This window comes from Dasypus novemcinctus, chromosome 6 (assembly GCF_030445035.2).
Source record: "Dasypus novemcinctus isolate mDasNov1 chromosome 6, mDasNov1.1.hap2, whole genome shotgun sequence".
Taxonomy (NCBI): Eukaryota; Metazoa; Chordata; class Mammalia; order Cingulata; family Dasypodidae; genus Dasypus; species Dasypus novemcinctus.
The window spans coordinates 132,800,343-132,821,545 of NC_080678.1; the positions used below are offsets into that span (position 1 = coordinate 132,800,343).

At 39.3% G+C, this 21,203-nt stretch overlaps 1 protein-coding gene and 1 pseudogene across 1 annotated transcript in view; one reads left to right on the forward strand and one right to left on the reverse strand.

The window, feature by feature from the left end:
- Positions 1-406: 406 nt before the first annotated feature.
- The window catches only part of LOC131278842 (putative zinc finger protein 487), a 56,072-nt gene continuing 35,275 nt past the window's right edge, over positions 407-21,203 (reverse strand). The window contains 4 exon segments of the mRNA XM_058299444.2: positions 407-1,795; positions 1,798-1,893; positions 1,896-2,243; positions 6,738-6,830. Coding sequence (XP_058155427.1) covers positions 1,170-1,795; positions 1,798-1,893; positions 1,896-2,243; positions 6,738-6,830 — 1,163 coding nt within the window. The 3' untranslated portion in view covers positions 407-1,169.
- On the forward strand, positions 17,455-20,407 carry LOC139439198 (RNA polymerase II elongation factor ELL2 pseudogene; annotated as a pseudogene).

Sequence of the window (21,203 nt, forward strand, 5' to 3'; positions counted from 1 at the left end):
ATGTATCTTTAAAAAAAAGATATTAAAAAAGGGGGGGAAATCCAATTAGAAAGAGGGTTGCATGAAGAGACATTTCACCGAAGAATATTTACAGCTGGCAATAATCACATGAAAAGATGTTCAACACCATCAGCTATCAGGGAACTGCAAATTAAAACCACAATGATATATTACTACACACCTATCAGAATGGCTAAAATTTAAAAATAGTGACAATATCAAATGCTGGTGAGGATATGGAGAAACTGGATCACTAATATATTGCTGGTGGAAATGTAAAATAGTGCAGCCACTCTGGAAAAGTATGGTAATTTCTCAAAAAATACACATGCACTACCCTACCATGCAGCAACTGCACTCTTGGGCATGCATCTCAGAGAAATGAAGACTTATGTTCACACAAAAATCTCTAACCATGTTATACCAGCTTTATTCATCATAGACAAAAAATGGAAATAGCCCAGATGTCCTTCGGCGGGTGAATAGCCAATAAACTGCAGTACACCCATACCATGGCATATTACTCAGCAGTAAGAAGGAACAAATTATTGATATACATAAAAACTTGGATGAATCTCCAGGGAATTATGCTGAGTGAAAAAAGCCACTTTTAAAAAGTTACATGCTGTATGTTCCCATTCATACAGCATTTTTAAAGTGACAACATTTAGAAATGAAGCACACATTCCTGGCTGCCAGGAGTTAGGGATGGATGAGGGGCACAAGAGGGAGGTGGGTGATCATTATAAAAGGACAGCACACAAAATCCTTGTGGTAATGGAATAGTTCTTTATCCTGACTATGGTGGTGGATACACAAACCTACATGTGATAAAGCTGTACAGGACTAAATACACACACACATAAATGAGAATAGTAAAATTAGGAAAATGTGAACATGATCAGTGCATTGCATCAATGCCATTATCCTGTTTGTGATACTGTGCTATAGTTTTGCAAGAAGTTATCTTTGGAAAAATTAGGTAAAGGGTACATGGGATTACTATGATTTCTTACAAATGCAGTTTACAATCTAAAATAATCTTATCAAAAATTTCCATTAAAACAAAAAAATACATAGATATTAAGTATGGGAAACCTTATACATTTCATGATTCAAAAGGAACCATAAAAGATTCCTTTCCACAGTATGTCTATAGCAGAATACCTTCAACAAAAATGCATCATATCTGAAACAGGTATTCTAAGATAATACTTTAAGATCAAAGTTTTAATTCCCAAATTAAACCCAAATCCCAAACTAACATAGTTTCCTTCAGATAAGATAAGAGAATATTTATGGCCAAAGGTTATCTCACATTCACTACATTCATAAAATTTTTCTACTATATCTGTTTCCTGATATGTAGGAAGGTTTGGCTTCTTGCAAAATGCACCAGTATACTGATTAGTTTTATAGGCTTTCTTTCCTATATGTGTCTGTTGATGCTCAGTGAAATCTGGCTTCTTGCAGAATATCTCCCAGTTTTCATTAGAGTCAAATGTACTCTCTCCTTTATAAGTTCTCTGAGTGTGAGTGGAGAGTGACTTTCTGCTGAAACTCTTCTCACTCACGTTACACTCAACGTATTTCTCCCCCACCAGAACTCTACGGTGATTAATTAGAGCTGACTTTTCCCCAACAGACCTCCTCCCACAGTCATTAAATTCACAGCGACTCTCCCTTATGCAAGGTCTGTGGTGGACAAGAAGGGTCAAATTATTAGAAAAGGTTTTCGCATATTTATTATACTCACAGGGCTTCTCCCATGAGCATGCTCTTTTATGGGTATGAGGGCTGCCTCCTCATGGAAGGCTTTCCTGCATTCATTATATTCAGAAGACTGCTTCCAAGTCTGAATATTGTGATGCTGAAACAGGTCCTCGTTTCCACGATGGCTTTTCCAATTCCATCATATGCAAAAGGTTCCTCTCTGGAATGAGGATTCTCATGCTTGGTACAGAGGTGCAATTTCCCATGTGTATTAAACTCCTCTGGTTTATTTACAAAAGAGTTTCTATTACTAATAATTAATTCTGAAATATAATTCAAACTCATTCCATATGGGTCACATTTACCAGATATTCTTGATGAAGCAGGGTTTGTGTCCAGATAAAATGTTTTTCCTAATGTACTACTCCTTGCCTGAGACAATGTTTTGCTGTTGATGAACTCGACTTCCTGCAGATGCTGGTCTTGGTTTTCCTGGCTCTTCTCCACCAGGTCATCAACTATGAAGAAATCTAGAATGAGAATAATTTATCATAGTTTATAAATGTTAACACAGGAAAAGGAAATGTATACTCAAATGTCTTATTATAACCCAGCCTTTGGTTGTGAAAGTGATCCCAAAGGCATCATCCTTCTTGGCTCCCGTATGTGTGGAAAAAAACAAATAACTTGCAGTAGGGGAAAATTACAGGGCCTCCAGCAATAAAACACAATAATCTGACCTTTTGCCAATGTAACTTAAAAAAATGGATAGAGAATTTGAAATAAACATAAACAACAATAAAACAAATGTTTGACTAACTGCTTGGTCCTGGAATGGGGAACCTCACAGAAAACAGAATCAGCCCAACAAGTCAAAAAATAGTAAGTAGAAGCACAAGGAAAATAGTAGATAATAATGTAAGGGGAGATCTCAAAGCAACAATTAGATGGAGATCTAGATGGGGACCTCATCCCCTCTTATCTATTTTACATACAACCACCAAATTAAATTTCAAAAATAACTAATACACACATTCAAAGGAAAATTCTACTATGTGGGCTACATATGCATTCCAGCTGCAATTCACAAAAAGCACTAATGACCAATGTAAGTACACATTCAGGCTGTTCTTACAACAGGGTCAGATGCATACCTTGAGTCATCTAGTATATCATCTAAAACTCAGTCTGAGGATCACTTATACAACCAATTAAGTCATCATCATTAGAGTGTAGGGTACTTCTCTTTGCATTTGTCTTCTGATTTGTGTAATAATTGTCAAAAGTCTTCCTCTTGTCAATTTTCTGCTCTTTGACATTAAGGGCAGAAAATGAAAAATTCTGAATTCTCAACTGTGTTCAATGAAATCTCAAAAAGAAAGAAAAACTATAAAGATGTTGTCTCCAGGCTTCTCTTTTTTTATAATTTTTTTGAGGAGGTACTGGGGAGTGAACCCAGGGCCACATGCATGCAAAGCAGATGCTCAGTCACTGAGCTACACCTGCTCTGCTCCAGGCTTCTTTTATACCTTCATCATAGCCGTCACAATATTTTAGGAAATTCAATAAGAAAGCGGAAGGATGATTTAATAATGATAATTTACTTCCCTATTGTAAATATTATAATTTTTTTAGGTATCGGCAGGGGATTGAACCCAGGACCTCGCTTGTGGGAAGAAGCCAGTACTCAACTACTGAGCTACATCAGCTCCTGCATTATCTTTCTAAGGAAATTCATCATTCTTCTATTTTCTTAGCATTTCAGTCTATTTTCACATTGTTGGACATAATTAATGAGTGGTGTTTAAATAGCTGCTAAGGTGATAAAATAGCAAACTGTTTCAAATTTAGGAAAAATAAGATCAACTACAATCTTACAATGTTTCTTAGATTATAAATGGGACCAAGTGGCTCATATGGTAATTGCAAGATAGGTTTTATTCAATTAAAAAACCATAAGTAAATTTCCTTTGTTCATTCAAATTAAATTTTTATGAATTATAAAAAAATATAAAAGTCAAGAAACCACAATCATTACACAGAATTGCTCAAAAAAAAAAAAAAAACCTCAAAAACTAAAATTGGTCACACTGGAGCCCTGGTGGTATGGCTCTCAAACACCATGCAGCTAGATTTTTAAAAGTCCAATCTGACAATATCTTTTAATAAGAGAGTTTAGACCCTTTCAGTATACTGTAATTACTAAAATATCTGGATTTGGTTTCCTGTTTCATTTACAGTTTCCATGTGTTCATCCCATTGTTCATTTCCATTGTTTCATTATCTTTTTTTAGTCTGATCCAATATACGTGGTGATTTCCTTTCTTTTCCATTTTCTTCTCTTTAAAACTTTTAAAGCACTCTTGCTGCTCCTGTGGGGTGAACTGTGTCCCCGAGCCCCACATCTGTCAAAACTAAGTCGGGCCACTCGGGAGCCCGAGGCCGGAGCTGTGATCCCGCCCACTGCCAGGCAGGCCAGGCCAGGCCAGGCGCGGGTCAGTGAGGCACCTCCATCAGGCCAGGCGCGGGTCAGCGAGGCACCGCCATCAGGCCAGGCGCGGGTCAGCGAGGCACCTCCATCAGCCAGGTCTGCAAGGAATTCAACAAGAAGACAAACGACACCGCAGAAGGCATTCCTCTGCCACTAAGATTTCTGCAAAGCCTGACAGGACATTTGAAATCAAGGCTGGACAACCCACTGTTTCCTGCCTTCTGGAATTGAGAAGGGGCCCGGCAGAAAGAGAAAGGTGGCAGGCCTGGTGACCTTGAAGCACAGGAATGAGGTTGCCCACATCAAAGCTCAGGACAATGCCCTTCCCTGCAGACATGCCCTTGTCCTCGGTTGTCCACTCCCTCATCGACTCTGCCTATTCCCTGGGCTTTCCTGTGGTGAAGGAACTGGCAGCTTTCCAGAAGAAGTGAGCCATATTTCTGGCTGCTAGAAAGAGGCAGATTTAGCAACCTGGGCAGAAGCAGCCCAGAAATGACCTCTACCCCCCACATTCCAGGGCTTTTAAATTATACATTTGTACACATATGGCTGAACCAAGGGATCAACCCTATACAAAGACCATTGTCACCCAGAAAAATAAAATGAAAGTTTAAAGTTGTGGGAGCAAGCAGGTGCAGCTCAATGGTTTGAGCACTAGTTTCCCAAGTACAAGGTCCTGGGTTCGACCTCTCTAAAAATCAATCAATCAATCAATCAAGTTTTAAAGCTGTACATGTTACAAACTTGTATCATTTTCCAATTAAATTTTATCATTCCTATTTAACAATAAAATTTCTTCTAAACAATTAGAGGATGTTAGAACACGATTCTGATTGGCTTATATGCTACCATTTTTCAACATTTTATGTTTATTTGTGTCCTTTCTATACTGAACAGAATATTACTACCATTTTATATGACAATATTTGATTAGATAACCTATATATTTGCTTATTTCCTCCCAAAACTGCTGCTTCCCATTTCCCCCATCTCAGTCAAAAGTATCACCATGTATCCAGTGTCTCAGGATAAAACCTCTCAGATTATCCTTGATTATTCTTTTTCATATACCCATAACCCAATCTAACAGCAAATCCTATTTGGCTACAACTTCACAATATATCAAGAGTTCAATCATATCACCTAACTTTCACAATTTCCCAACTAATACAATCCACAATCATCCTTCCCATTGACTCTGGCTAACTGATCTCCCTGGTTTTACTCTTACCCTCTTTCCCCAACCCTCTGCCAGCATTTCCACTGCCCAATAGCTAGAGATTTATATCAATCAGAGCATGTGCTCGCTTGCTCAAAACCTTCCAAAGACTTTACCTCATTAGGATAAAATTACTGAATTCACAATGGCCAGTAAGACCAAGCATAACCGAGCCCCAACTACTACTGATATCATCTCTTACACGCTCCCCAGACACACTCACTTCAATATACAGCCTTGTTCATTGCTATTCTACACTCTGATCTCAGCTTGGTGGCAGGGGGTATACCATCTAGCCAGAATATTCAGAACCCACTGGCTCACTTCACCCAAATTTGTGTTAATCATCACAGTGACCTCTAAGAGGCCTTTTCCTAATTGCACTTTCATAAACAACACACCACATTACATTATCTTCTACCATTAGAATGCAGGCTTCACAACAGCAGAGTCATGATATTGTCAGCAGCTATCTCCCTAGCACACAGATATAGCTGGCAGGCGTTAGGTATTAAATACTTGTTGAATGAATACATTAACAGTTAAAACAGGACAACTGACTGATACACCAATGTACATAGCCAAAAGGTGGAAGCAACCCAAGTGTCCATCAAAAAGTAAATGGATAGACAAAAGGAGTATACACTGTGTGTAGTATATACACACTGTGGAATATCACTCAGCCATAAAAAAGGAGTGGAATTCTGAGACATGTGACAACATGGATGAACCTCAAAGACATCATGTTGAGTGAAATAAGACAGACACAAGAGGACAAGTATTGTATGCATCCACATCTATGAAATACCTAGAATAAGTAAATACAGAGAGACAGAAGACAGATTAGAAGTTACCAGTGCTGGGGAATTGGGGTAAATTGGGAGTTACTGCTTAATGCGTACAGAGTTTCTATTTGGGGTGATGAAAAAGTTCTGGTAATAGATGGTGGTGCTCAAAGAACAATATTGTAAAAATAATTAACATCACTGATTCGTACACATGAAAGTGGTTAAAATGGGAAATTTTTTGAGGTATATATGTTACAACAATTTTTTAAAGGCAAATAAAATGGATACAGAAAGAATAAAAAAATACCTGTAATGAGATAAGCAAGGACTGGATTTTTGGAAGGGAAAAAAAGAGCATTTAGCTATTATCTGCAAATGTGATACATGCATCTGAGGCAGGCAGGCCAATTATTCTCAGTCACCTCCAAAGTTCTGGTAATTCTAAGAAAAGGTTCCTGAAAATTCAGAGATGCCAGTGTCTGAATGAACTCCCTGGTTGTGGCTCCCTGTGTACTCGCTAACTCACCTGGGAGGCTCTGGCTTTGGCTCTCTTCCTCTAACCATGGCTCCTCTCCTTGCTCCAACTTGAAGATCACTTCTGCTTTGGTTACACAATACCCTGTGGATGGGAAATGACAGTGTTTGGGCCAGGTGGCCTGAAGTTCAGGATTTTTAAAAGAGGACAGGGCATGCCCCAAGAAGATAGAAGCTTAACAAAAATAGGCCCACTTGAACATTTCACTGGAGAGAAGAACACAAAGTTTTTATAGTGTCCAAAAGGAATCAATCAGTTTCTGACTCCTGAATTTCAAGCTTATAAATCATTATCTCTACAAAGAAACCATGTATATATCTGCAACTAAAAAAGGAAACAAATGTTATTGGGAGTTAGATAAAACACAACCTCTACCCACTGAAAGGAGGTGGCTGTAGTTCTCCAGCATCATGTCCCTGTACAGGGTCCTGTGAGCAGGGTCCAGGTGCTGCCACTCCTCCTGGGTGGAGCCCACGGTCATGTCCCTGAATGACAGTGACCCCTGGAACAGCACATTCATATTCAATGTAAACTGACTGAACCTGGATTACATACAACATATGTTTGGTAATTAACACTTGTCACGTTAACTGTTCATAGATGAAGAGAAACTGCGACATAGGATGCCTACTACAAATATTATATGTTGTGGAAAATGAGAAATCGCTCCCCACAACATATAACATAGTATAAGGATTCTTCCAGGGCACTAATTTTATTTACACATTTTCACACTAGGTCCTGTCATCATGCCACAAGCTGTCCCAATTCCTAAAAATATAAAGATGATTAAGAAAATAATCTGGTCAGAGGCATAAATATCAGCAATAATTATTACAGTAGAATGCTAAAAATATCTGAAAGGTGGACAAATAATTGCAAAGGAAGAAGAAAAGTTCTATTTTGAACTATCAGACTGAGCTCCATTGAGAAAAAAAGCTTTGAGTCTTGACCCATAAATCTTGTGTTCCTTATAAATATGGACTGACTACATCAACAAGGGCTTGGAGGCATAAAAATACTTGATAAATTAATGGAACTAAAAATAGCACAAGATGATAGGAGAATAGGGTTTCAGATGTATTAAGATAAAGCCTCACAGAACTTCAGGAGAGATGGCAGGGAGTAGAATTCCAGGGCTCAGTCCTTCTACCAAAACAACTATTAAAGAGGCAGAAACTGTCTGAAACAAGAATTTTGAAATCCCAGAGACCAAAAGAACTATGTACAGCATCCAGGGAAGAGTGGGAGGACGAGGCTAAAAAATTACAGTAAAGAACTGTAAATCACCCTCTCCACTCACAGCATCTATCAGTGCGCACTCCCCATTCTCACTGCAGGCCGCCATGGGGTCCAGCCCCTGGCTATACGGTGTTGACAGAAAGAGACATAAAAATCCTCCTCACCAAGAAGAGGGCTGGGCACGGCTGATCAATGGATCATGGCCTGTGATTAGCAATTTGGATTGATCACTGGGTCCTGGCCTTGAGGGCAGCTATTATTTCAACCCAGCCCAGGACAAAGGTGGTGGCAGCCACTGTTCAACTCCCATTACAGCCTCCCCCAAACCCAAAGACTGCAGCAGGCATTGTTTCAACCCTCCCCAGACAGAGGAGATTTAAACATGGAGCGCCTCCTCAGGGGCTGCAGGAGACAATTAGCTGATGGGCTATATTTGCTGGGCAGGCCGGAAATGTTCAGCTTTGGGGACATCGGAGAAGCTCTTAGCATCCTTCCTTATCCCCTCTATAGGGCATGCGGAGGCAGCCTGCACCCGTTCTGTGGATCCCTGACCCTGTTTTGGTTAGTAAAGACCGACTTGGGAAAGTCCTCTGTGGGGTGACCCTCCTACCAGAATTTGCTCCAGGCAAAAGTAGCATGAGACAATGAAACAATGTAGGAAACTACAAAGGCAGAAAGTCTGGGACAAAGTCCTGCCAACTTGAAATATCCAGGAAAGGGAAGTATGTCCCCTCTCGGACAACCAAACTCCTATAAACAGGTAAACTCCAAAACAACTAACAAGCAAGAGCCCAAAACAGAACAGAGACCCAGAACAACAGGAAAAACAATGCATGCTGCTTTTGCCTTGGCTAGATGCCTGCCTTACAAGAGGGCTGAAGTTCAAAACATATGTCTGATCACCATTTGGTTACGAAAGCAAGAAACAGACATCCAAGGGAGTAAATTTCAAATTTAACATTTAAAATATTAAAATGTACCATGGGAAAAAAGAGTACAAGAAAAAGAAACAGGAAATGATGGCCCATCAAAAGGATGAGGACAAAAATCCAAAAAACATCAACAAAGAAAATAAGAATGTGGACATATTGAACAAAGCCTTTAAAAAAAATTCAAAAATACTCAAGGATGGGAAGCAGTTGTGGCTCAACTGACAGAGTGTCTGCCTACCATATGGAGGGTCTAGGGTTTAATACCCAGGGCCTCCAGACCTGTGTGGTGAGCTTGCCCATGCGTAGTGCTGCTGCATGCAAGAAGTGCCGTTCACACAGGAGTGTCCTCCACATAGAGGTGCCCCACGTGCAAGGAGTGTGCCCTGCAAGGACAGCTGCCCCACGTGAAAAAAGCACAGCCCACCCAGGAGTGGTGCCGCACACGGAGTGCTGATACAGCAAGATGATGCAACAAAGAAAGCGACACAGTTTCCTCGTGCCAAGTGACAAGAATGCAAGTGGACACAGAAGAACACACAGCAAAATGGACACAGAGAGCAGACAATGGGGAGAAGGGGAGAGAAATAAATAAAATAAATATTTAAACAAATAAAAAAATAAAAATACTCAAGGAAATAAAGGAAAGTACAGAGAAAGAACTAAAGGATATCAAGAAAACCATGAATGAACAATATGAGAGTCTAAGCAGAGAGATAGAAATTTTGAAAAGGAACCAAACAAAATTACTCAGGTTGAAGAACTCAATAACTAAAATAAAAAATGCCCAGGATTTCTGGCAGAAGAAAGAATCACTGAACTTGAAGACAAGTCACCTGAAATGAGTCAGTTGAGGAATAGAAAGAAAAAAGAAATATTAAGTGTGGGACACCATCCAGCATATCAATATACACATTATGGGGGTCCCAGAAGGGAAAGAAGGAGAGAAAGTGGCAGAAGGGATATTCAATGAAATAATGACAGAGAACTTCCCAAACTTAACAAAAGATATGAATATGCACATCCATTAGTATAACGTGCTAAAATGCAAATGCAAAAAAAGTTATGATAAATCTATGGTTTTGGACATAAAATGTGCAAAGATATAAGTGGTAACAAGTACAAAAAATTGGGGGGATGACAAAGGGGAATAGGAAAAATATATATGCATGCTATTGAAGTTAAGTTGGTATCAAACCAAACATGATTATTGTACCTTTAAGATGTTCAATTTTAACCCTATGGTAAGCAAAAGGAAAACAGATGAAAATTTATCTAGATAGAAAGAAGGCACTCAATATGGTACAAGAGAAGAAAGATAATAAATATAAAAGTAGGCTTTAATGGAACTGGGGGGAAATGGTAGAAGACTTACAAAGGCCAAATAGCAATATGGGAGAAAAAAGTCCTGTATTATCAATAGTGACTTTAAATGTAAATGGATAAAACTCTCCAGTCAAAAGGCAGAAATTGGCAGAATGAATAAAGAAGGATGACTCAACTGTAAGCTATCTGCAAGACACTCACCAAAAAGTCAAAGATGCAAGTAGGTTGAGGGTGAAAGGATGAAAAAATATATACCACGCAAGTAGTGACCAAAGTGAGCTAGGGTGGCTATACAACTACCAGATGAAGTAAACTTTAAGTCAAAAACAGTTATGAGGTGCGAAGCAGACGTGGTTCAAGAGACTGAGCTCCCATCTAAATACAAGGGAGGTCATAGGTTCAGTTCCTGAGGACTCCTGGAGAAGGCGAGCTGGCATGATGGGCAGGCAAGGTGAGCTGATGCAACAAAGAGACACAAAGAGGAAAGACAATGAAAGATACAACATACCAGGGAGCTGAGGTGGCTCAAGTGATTGAGCACTTCTCTCCCACATGGGAGGTCCCAGGTTTGGTTCCCAGTGCCTCCTAGTGGAAACGAGCAGACACAGAGAGCAGGCAGTGAGCACAAACAATGGGGGTGGTGGTGATGAATAAATAAATAGATCTTTAAAAAAAAGTTATAAGGGATTACAATGGTCATTACATACTTATAAAGATCTTGGACAATTCAACAGGAAGATGTAACAATTATAAATATATATGAACCAAACAGCAGAGCCCCAAAATATGTGAACTAAATACTGACAGATTTGAAGGAAGAAATTGACAGTTCTACATTAATAGTAGGAGATTTAACATACCACTCTCAATAATGAATAGAACATACAGTCAGAAGATCTATAAGTACTGAACTTGGAATGATATATTAAAACAACTAGACCTAACAGACATATATAGAACACTTCACCCAATAAAAACAGAATATACATATTTCAAGCACACATGGGTCATTCTCCCATGAATAGCCTCTATGTTGGGTCAAAAGTCTCAGTAAATTCAAAAATATTGAAATCATTCAATGTATGCGCTCTGAACACAATGGACTAAACCTAGAAATCAATAACAGAGGGAGAAATGGAAATTTCAAGTATGTGGAAACTAAACAACATACTCTTAAACAATCAATGGGTTAAAGAGAAAATCAAAAGCAAAATTTGGATATCTCTTGAAGTGAATGAAAATGAAAATGTAACATACTCAAACTGACAGGATCCAGCAAAGGCAGTGCTGAGAGGGAAATTTATAGCTTTAAATCCTTACATTAAAAAACACTTCAAATTAGAAACCCAACCTCAAAATTAGAAGAGCTAGAAAAGGAAGAGTACACCAAACCCAAAGTGAATAGAAGGAAGGAAATAAAGATAGGGGGAATAAATGAAATAGAAAACAAAAATACAAAGGAAACAATAAAACCAAAAGTTGGCGCTTTGAAAAGATCAATAAAGCTGATCTTTAGCTAGACAAAGAAAAAAATGAGAAAGGATATGTATAACAAAAATCAGAAATGAAAAGGGGAACAACACTACTGACCCCTGCCGAAATTAAAAGGATAATATGAACAACTGTATGCCAATAAATTAGATAATATAAATGAAATGGACAAATTCGTAGAAACACACAAACTACCTACATTAACTCAAGAAAAAATAGAACATCTCAGCAAACCAATAACTAGTAAAGAGATTGAATCAGTCATCAAAAACCTCCCAACAAAGAAAAACCCAAGGTATTTTCATTTTCATTACAATAATAATAATAATAAACAAACCAAAAAAGCACACAAACGAAAAGAAAAGCTCAGGACCAGATAGCCTCACAGGGAATTCTACCAAACATTCCAAGAAGATAACTTCAATTCTGCTCAAACTCTTACCATTAAACCAAAGCTGAATAAAGATACAAGAAAACTACAGACTAATATCTCTTGTGAATGTAGATGCAAAAATCCTCAACAAAATACTAGGAGACCAAATCCAATAGCATACTGAAGGAATTATATGCCAATGGCAAGTGGGATTTATCCCTGATATGCAAGGTTGGCTCAACATAAGAAAATCAATTAATGTAATATACCACATTAACAGAATGAAGGAAAATAACCACATGATCATATCAATTGATGCAGAAAAAACAACTGACAAAAGCAGTACCACTTCTTGATTTTAAAAAAATTTATATCACTAGGAATAAAAGAAAACAACCTCAACATGATAAAAGGCAAATATGAAAAACCCACAGCTAACATCTTAATGGTGAAAGACTGAAACCTTTCCCTCTAAGATCAGAAATAAGACAAGAATGCCCACTGCCTCCATTGTTATTCTACATTGTACTGAAAGTTCTTGCCAGCACAATTAGGTAGGAAATAGAAATAAAAGGCATCCAATTTGGAAGGGAAGAAGTAAAACTTTCCCTATTTGCAGATGGTATGATCCTATATACAGAAAATCCTGAAAAATCCACAACAAAGCTCTCAGACCTAATAAATGACTTCAGCAAAGTGGCAAGGTACAAGATCAACATCCAAAAATAACAATAGTGTTTCTATACACAGGCAATTAATAATCAGAAGAAGAAATCAAGAAAAATATTCCATTTATGATAACAATCAAATGTTTAGGAATAAATCTGACCAAGGATGCAAAGGACTTGTACACAGAAAACTACAAAACATTACTGAAAGAAATTAAAGACATAAATAAATGGAAAGATAGTCCATAATCATGGATTAGAAGACAAAACATTACTAAGATGTCCATACTCGGAAGCAGATGCGGCTCAAGTGATTGAGCTCCCAAATACCACATGGGAGGTCCTGGGTTTGGTTCCTGGGGCCTCCTGGAGAAGGTGAGTTGGTGTGATGGGCAAGCGCAGAGAGCTGATACAAGATAACACAACAAAGAGATACAAACAGGAAAGTCGATGAGAGTCACAACAAACCTGGGAGCTGCAGTGGCTCAAGCAATTGAGCACTTCTCTCCCACATGGGAGATCCCAGGTTCAGTTCCCGATGCCTCCAAAAGAGAAGACCAGCAGACACAGAGAGCAGACAGCAAGTGCCAATGAGGGGGGTGCGAATAAATAAATAAAATACATCTTTAAGAATGAAAATAAAATTTACAAAAAGATGTCAATACTACTCAAAGCAATTTATAGATTCAATGTAGTCCCAGATAAAATTCCAACAACCTTCTTTGCAGATATGGAAAAGGCAATCATCAAATTCATATGGAAGGGTAAGGGGCCCCAAATAGCTAAAAGCATCTTGAAAAAGAATGAAGTCAGACTACTCACACTTCCCAATCTTGAAACTTGTTATAAAGCCACAGTAACCAGTACAACATGGTCTTGGCACAAAGTCAGACATATAGACCACTGGAATAGAATTCAACGAGGTGGCAAAAATCACTCATTTGGGAAACAACAGTATCTTCAACAAAGGGTGCTGGGAAAACTGAATCTCCATTTGCAAAAAAAGGGAGCAGGACCACCACCTCATACAATATGCAAAAATCAACTCAAAATGGATCAAAAACTTAATACAGGAACTAGAACTATCAAACTTTTAGAAGAAAATGTTGGGAAGCATCTTCAGGACCTTGTGCAGAAAATGGTTTCTTAGATTTCATACCAAAGCACAAGCAACAAAGAAAAAATAGGTAAATGGGACCTTATCAAAATTAAAATTTTTCTTACTCAAAGTACTTTATCATGAAAGTAAAACAACCTACACAATAGGAGAAAATATTTGGAAACCATATATCTGATATAAAGGATTAGTATCCAGAATATATAAACCTTCAGCTTAACAACAAAAAGACAACCCAATTTTAAAATGGGTAAAGGCTTGAATAGACAGCTCTCCAAAGAAGATATACAAATGGCAAGAAAGTGCATGAAAATATGCTGAACATTATTAGCCATCAAGGAAAGGCAAATCAAAACCATAATGAGATAACATTTCACACCCACTAGAATGGCTGCTACTAATAAAATGGACAATAACAAACGTTGGAGAGGATGCAGGGAAATAGGAACAGTCATTCATTGCTAGTGGCAATGTAAAATGGTAGCACCACTGTGGGGGACAGATTGGCAGTTCCTCAGAAAAGTAAGTATAGAACTACTATATGACTCAGTAATCCCACTTCTAGATATATACCTAAAAGAACTGAAAGGAGGGATTCGAACCAATGTTCATAGAACCATTATTCACAATTGCCAAAAGATGGAGGCAGCCCAGATGTCCATCAACTGATGAATGAAAAAATAAAGTGTGGTATATACATACAATGGAATATTATTCAGTCATAAAAAGGAATGAAGTCCTGATACATATGACAACATGAACCTAGAAGATATCACTTTGAGTGAAATAAAGCAGAAACAAAGGGACAAATATTGTATGATCTGACTCAAAACAATAAAGCAAACTCAAAGAATCAGAATCTAGAATATAGGTTACCAGGGGATGGGATTGGGATAGAGAATGGGAAGTTAAGGCTTAAAATGTACAGGGTTCCTATTTGGAATGATGGAAACATTTTGGTAATGGATGGTAATGATGGTAACACAACATTGTAAATGCAAATAGCACTCAAATATATATCTGAATATGATTAAAAGGGAAATGTTAGATTGTATATATGACAATAGAATTAAAAAATTTTTAATCCATGTGACTACACTACACAAATAGGAAACCTAAATTAAACCATGGACTTTAATTAACAGAATTATAAAAATGTGCTATCATCAATTGTAACAAATGTTGCATACCAATGCAAGGTGTTGGTGGTGCGGTGGTATATGGGAATCCTTTTCTAATGCTTTTATGCGCCATTGTTCGTTAAACCCACAATTTCTCTAATAAAGAAAAAAATAAAAAGCCTCACAGACATAATCAGGAACAAGATTATAAGTAATTGGGGACTTATCCCACAGTTTAGATGTTCCATAATGTTTGATCATTTACCCCTTAACTAAAATTTGAGCACTCACCCAGCACAGTTATTTATACATTGATATATATGTGAAATCTCATTCATATTTTTGTAAAATACAGATACCCGTGTATAAATATGCTAGTATTTCCTTCATACATTCAGTGGATTTTCTTGGGCACTCCTTGAGGTAGTGTTCTCTAAGGGTCCCCAGGTCAACAAAATTAGCATCACCTGGGAACTTGTTAGAAAACCACGTTCTCAGGTCTTGCCACAGACCTACTGGGGCAGCCAGCTTCCAAGATGGCCTCCAAAGATTCTGGCCTCCTAGAATTCATGCCTTGGTGCAATCTCCTCCCACATTAAATAGGGATGAATTTTTAAACCAATAGGATGTTGCTAAAGCTGCCAATACAAAATTACCAGAAATGGGTTGACTTTTATAAAGGAAATTAATTTGAGGTAAAAGCTTACAGTTCTGAGACAGTGAAAAGTCCAATTCAAGGCACCATCAGAGATGCTTTCTCACCAAAGGCTGGCTGCCAGCAGATCCTGGAGGGTCTGCCAATCTCCCTCTACTTTCTCCTCAAGCTCAGCTGTGGGCAATCTGGCTTCTCTCCCTAGGCATAGCTCCTGGAGCCTCTTGGGGCTTCTCTATCTTTCTGCAGCTGTAGGTGAACCTGGAGTCCTTTCCTTCACATGGCAGGGTCAAAATGGCAGAGCACCCTTTCTCTGTGTCTTTTCTGTGTGTTCTCAGTTTATATAAGACCCAGCAAGAGGGCAGAGACCCAACCTGGGTCATGCCTCACTGACATATACTCTAATCAAAAACCTGAAAGCAATCTAATCAAGCGCTCTAATCAAAGGCCCCTTAACTGAATTTGATGCAATCAAAGGACCCCACACTCACAGGAATGGATTATTTAAGAACATAATCTTTTCTAGGATTCACAAAATTCAAACCATCACAACAGAGTGTGATTTCTGAGGCCAGGTCAGAAAAGACATTGTTCCCTTTCACTTAGTTCCCTCCTGTTTGCTTTCTCTATGAAAAGCCAGCTGCCATGCCATGAGGTCACTCAATCACCACAGCAAGGTCCACATGATGAGGAACAGAGGCCTCCTGTCAAAGGCCAGCACTAACTTGCCAGTGATGCAAGTCAGTCATCTTAGCAGTGCATCCTTCAAACCAGTCAAACTACAAAATGGCTGCAGCCCCAGCTGACCACGAGACCACAACCAGAACCACCCTGCTAGGCCACCTGTAAATACCAGGCCCACAAAAATGGTATGAGATGCATTATTTTTCTGCAAACCTACAACTACTCTAATAAAAAATATAAATTAAAAAAAAAACTACATGAGATAATAAATATTTGTTGTTTTAATCCACTAATTTCTTGGGTAATTTTTTTACACAGCATTAAATAACTAATATACAGGAAGTGGACATGGCCCAGTAGATAGGGTGCCCATCTACCACATGGAGGTCCACGGTTCAAACCCCGGGCCACCTTGACCCGTGTGGAGCTGGCCCATGCACAGTGCTGATACACGCAAGGAGTGCCGTGCCACGCAGGGGTGCCCCCGTGTAGGGGAGCCTCACACACAAGGAGTGCACCCCGTAAGGAGAGCTGCCCAGCACGAAAGAAAGTGCAGCCTGCCCGAGAATGGTGCCGCACACATGGAGGTCTGACACAACAAGATGACACAACAAAAGGAAACACAGATTCCTGGTGCCACTGATAAGGATAGAAGCAGTCACAGAAGAACACACAGTGAATGGACACAAAGAGCAGACAACTGGGAGGGGGAGAGAAAGAAAAATAAATCTTAAAATTAATTAATTAATAATACAGCTACATAATCCATTATTCTGGGAATAGGGCCTAGCAATGAGTGTTTTAACAAGCCCTCCAGGTGATTCAGATAGACACTAAAGTTTGAAAACTAGACCCAGAGATGGGGTTGAAAAACTTCCATAAAGAGCCATACAGTAAGTTATATCTTAAAAGCCATATAGTTCTTGTCAAAATTAATTAGCTCTGTCATTACAACATGAAAGCAGCCACAGACAACACATAAACATGGGGGTTTTTCTGTGTGCCAATAAAACTTTATTTACAAAAACAAGTGGCACTAAATTACAGTATGCCAGAAGTGGGATGGCTGTCACAGTGATGGCTGTGGCACACTGTGGCCTTTAAGATGGCAGCGGGCCTGCAGGAGGAGGACCACTTTAGGTTGCCATGCAGGCATGTGGAGCAGGACAGTATCACTGTACTCACATGAACCTCACTGAGACGGCGATCGGGGCACCAGAGACCTACCAGGGCCACAAAAATTTAATTCCTTTTTCACCTTCGATTCAGTTCCAAGGGCTCCAAGGACTCGTCAAAATTCCTAACAAGCAATCTCCCCAAAGAAGTACATAACTTTAGCTTTTATTTGTCAAATGTGGGTAAAGATAACCCTCAAGGCAGTTTCAACTGCATCCAGCAAACATTCTCCAGCTCTGGAGCCTCCCAGCTCAAATGTATGGGATTTAAACAAGATTTAAAAAATTTAATTTGTGCAACAAACAACTGGTATCAGATGACACAAGAAAGAATGATCCAGGCAGAGAAGAAATCCCACAACCATAGCACAGAAGTTATCAAACCATATATGGTTATCAAGCCATATACGTAGGAAAAAGAGTGCAAATTCAGAAAGCAGCTCAAGATGTTTCAGATGCAGTACCTAAGAGAAAAAGGTCAACTCCCATGAACCCTACAAATACAATTCAAAAGACACACAGCAGCAGCAGTGCTTCTCAGCAGCCATAAAGGGACAAAGTGATTCATTTACTGGCACTGAAGGCCTACAAGAAACCTGAGCTGCTTGCTCCACTGCAGAAAGATGGCATCAATTAAAAAGACAAGAACTTCCTCAGAGCAATTCTGAAATAGGTAGCCAATCTGAATCCTAATGTCCTCTCATATACCTTAAAAGATTATGTTTTAAAGAGCCTCAAAGAGGGAAGCGGACTTGGCCCAGTGGTTAGGGCGTCTGTTTACCATATGGGAGGTCCGCGGTTCAAACCCCGGGCCACCTTGACCCGTGTGGAGCTCGACCACGCACAGCGCTGATGCATGCAAGGAGTGCCCTGCCACACTGGGTTGTCCCCTATGTAGGGGAGCCCCACACACAAGGAGTGCGCCCCATAAGGAGAGCCGCCCACCGTGAAAAGAAAGTGCAGCCTGCCCAGGAATGGCACCACATACATGGAGAGCTCACACAACAAATGATGCAACAAAAAAAGAAACACACATTACTGTGCCGCTGACAATAGAAGCAGACAAAGAAGACACAGCAAATAGACACAGAGAACAGACAACCGGGGTGGGAGGGGGGAGGAGAGAGAAATAAATGAAGAAATAAATCTTTAAAAAAAAAAATATATATATATATATATATATATAAGAGGTTCCCATATATCCCACACCACACCACACCACACTCCTCCCACATTAACAACCTCTTTCATCATTGTGGCACATTCATTGCATTTGGTGAATACATTTTGGAGTACTGCTGCATCACATGGGTATTAGTTTACATTGTAGTTTACATTCTCCCCAGTCTATTCAGTTGGTTATGGCAGGATATATAATGTCCAGCTTCTGTCCCTACAATATCATTTAGGACAACTCCAAGTCTCGAAAATGCCCCCACATCACATCTCTTCTTCCCTCTCCCTGCCCTCAGCACCTACTAAGGCCATTTTCTCCACATACATCAATGATAAAATTTCATTGCTAGAGTTACAACAGCTCTATAATAGAATACCAGTAAGTCCACTCTAATCAATATTTTATTCCTCCATCCTGTGGACCCTGGGATAGTAATGTCCACTTCACCTTGAAATCTAGAGGGGGCTTAGATCCCACATGGCTGATGGATGTGATTCTCCTGCTTGCAGTTGTAGGCACTCTCAGTTCCCTGTTGTGGGGGTTGACCATATTCACCTCCCTGTTAGTTGGCCTGGGTAAGTCCAATGAACCAGAGAGTAGGAGTTACAACTCTGCTCAGGCTCAGGACCCAGCTGGCACATGCCCAGTCCAGAGCTTCAAGTTCCTGAGTATACACCAACCCCAGTACCAACCACAGGTTCAGTAAAAGTGACAGAAGAGGCATGTGTAGAAAGGTCACATCTGAGTCCAACTCTATCACACTCAGGAACACAAATTACAAAGTAGGGCCCACTGACAAGGCACTGAACTCCAGGGCCATCTGCCATGACCATAGAGCCTGTGTGTCTCCATAGCTCTCAGGAGCAACAGTACCTGGGATTCTATCTAATTGTATCTACTTTGGCTCTCTCTGGGATTCTGCTGAGACGTGCATAAGCACGACCCCTCTGATGACCTCCCAACTCTTTTTTGAAGACTCTTAGCCATATAATCTCATTTGTCTTTATCAATATTCCCCTTTTATTCAAGGTCTTTTTCTAATTGCATCATTAGCTAGTGATTGGTAGTAATCCCTTGGTACCAGGGAGGCTCATCCCCGAGAGTCAAGTCCCATGCTGGGGGTAAGATAATGCATTTACACGCTAAGTTTGGCTTAGAGAGTGGCCACATTTGAGCAACACGGAAGCTCTCAGGAGGTAACTCTTAGGCACTCTGCAGCTCTAGGCCTAGTCAAAACTTCAGGCATGCAGGCTCATAAGCATAGTCATCAGTATCAAGGGCTCATCTTTGGACCATCCTTCTTCACTGGTCATTGCCCTTGCACTTGGGGGATTGTTGCTGTTCCATGTATATAGGGTATATAAAAATGTTCAGATATTCGTTGGGTATTTTCATACTAGTTAGAGTTACAAACGACAACTGAGGTAGTGCTGAGTTATTAGACTATGAATTCTAACTCCAATTCCCCTAGCACTCAGAAGGCCAGAAGACTCAAGACTACCTTCTGATAGTTTTAGTCAAAATGGTAGTTATCCATTTATAAACCCCCTCATCATGACTCTTCTACCTTCCACTTACTTGTTAAGTTTATTTCTCTAAGACTTAAAGCCTTCCAATTGCTCCTATGCTGGTTGAGCCTTGAAATCCTACAAGTTATGTGGCCAACTCCTACTCTCCTGTTCTTAGGGCCTTTCCTGGACATCTAACAAAATGACAGTGATTGACCAGTCCCAGCCCCAAAACAAGGGATATCTCCAACTGCAAGCAAAACGATTTCATTCCTCTGCCCCATAATATCTATATCCTTTCTCAGCCTGAAGCAGTCAGAGGGCACATCATCCCAAATGCCTCAAGACTGAGGAATGAACAAAAATAAGGTGGTGGGGGGAGTGTAACTGCTAACTAAAGTAGATTTATTGTTATTGTGGTTATCTTATTTTAACTGAGTAATTGTAACAATTTATATAAAAATAAATTTTTAAATTAAAAAAACAGTAGTATCTACTAAGAGAAAGAAACTAGACAACAGGTACTACATATTGTTTGACTCCATCTATGGAAAATAGAAATAGAAATAAATTGAAAAACAGAAACAGAATAGCAGATGTGTATGCCAGGGGAAGCATAGAACGATTGAGAGGTAATTTTTAAGGGGTAGAGCTTTTTTCCTTTTTTTTTTTTTTCATTATTATTATTATTATTGGAATGATGAAAATTCTCCAATAATGACTGAAATGATAAATGCGCAACTACATGATTACACCAAATACCAATAATTATACACTTTGGATGAACTGTATGCTTTATCGGTACGTACCAATAAAACTGATTTGTTTGGAAAAAAATAAAGAAATGACACTGAGACTGTTGAGGGAACTTGCCAAGTTAAATAACTCCAGTCACGTTCCAATGAAGGAGTTAAAGAGAGCTGTGCTGCCTCAAAAGAGTCTTCCTCAACACCGGCACTCCCAGATTATTTGATAAAATATATTGTTATTGTCT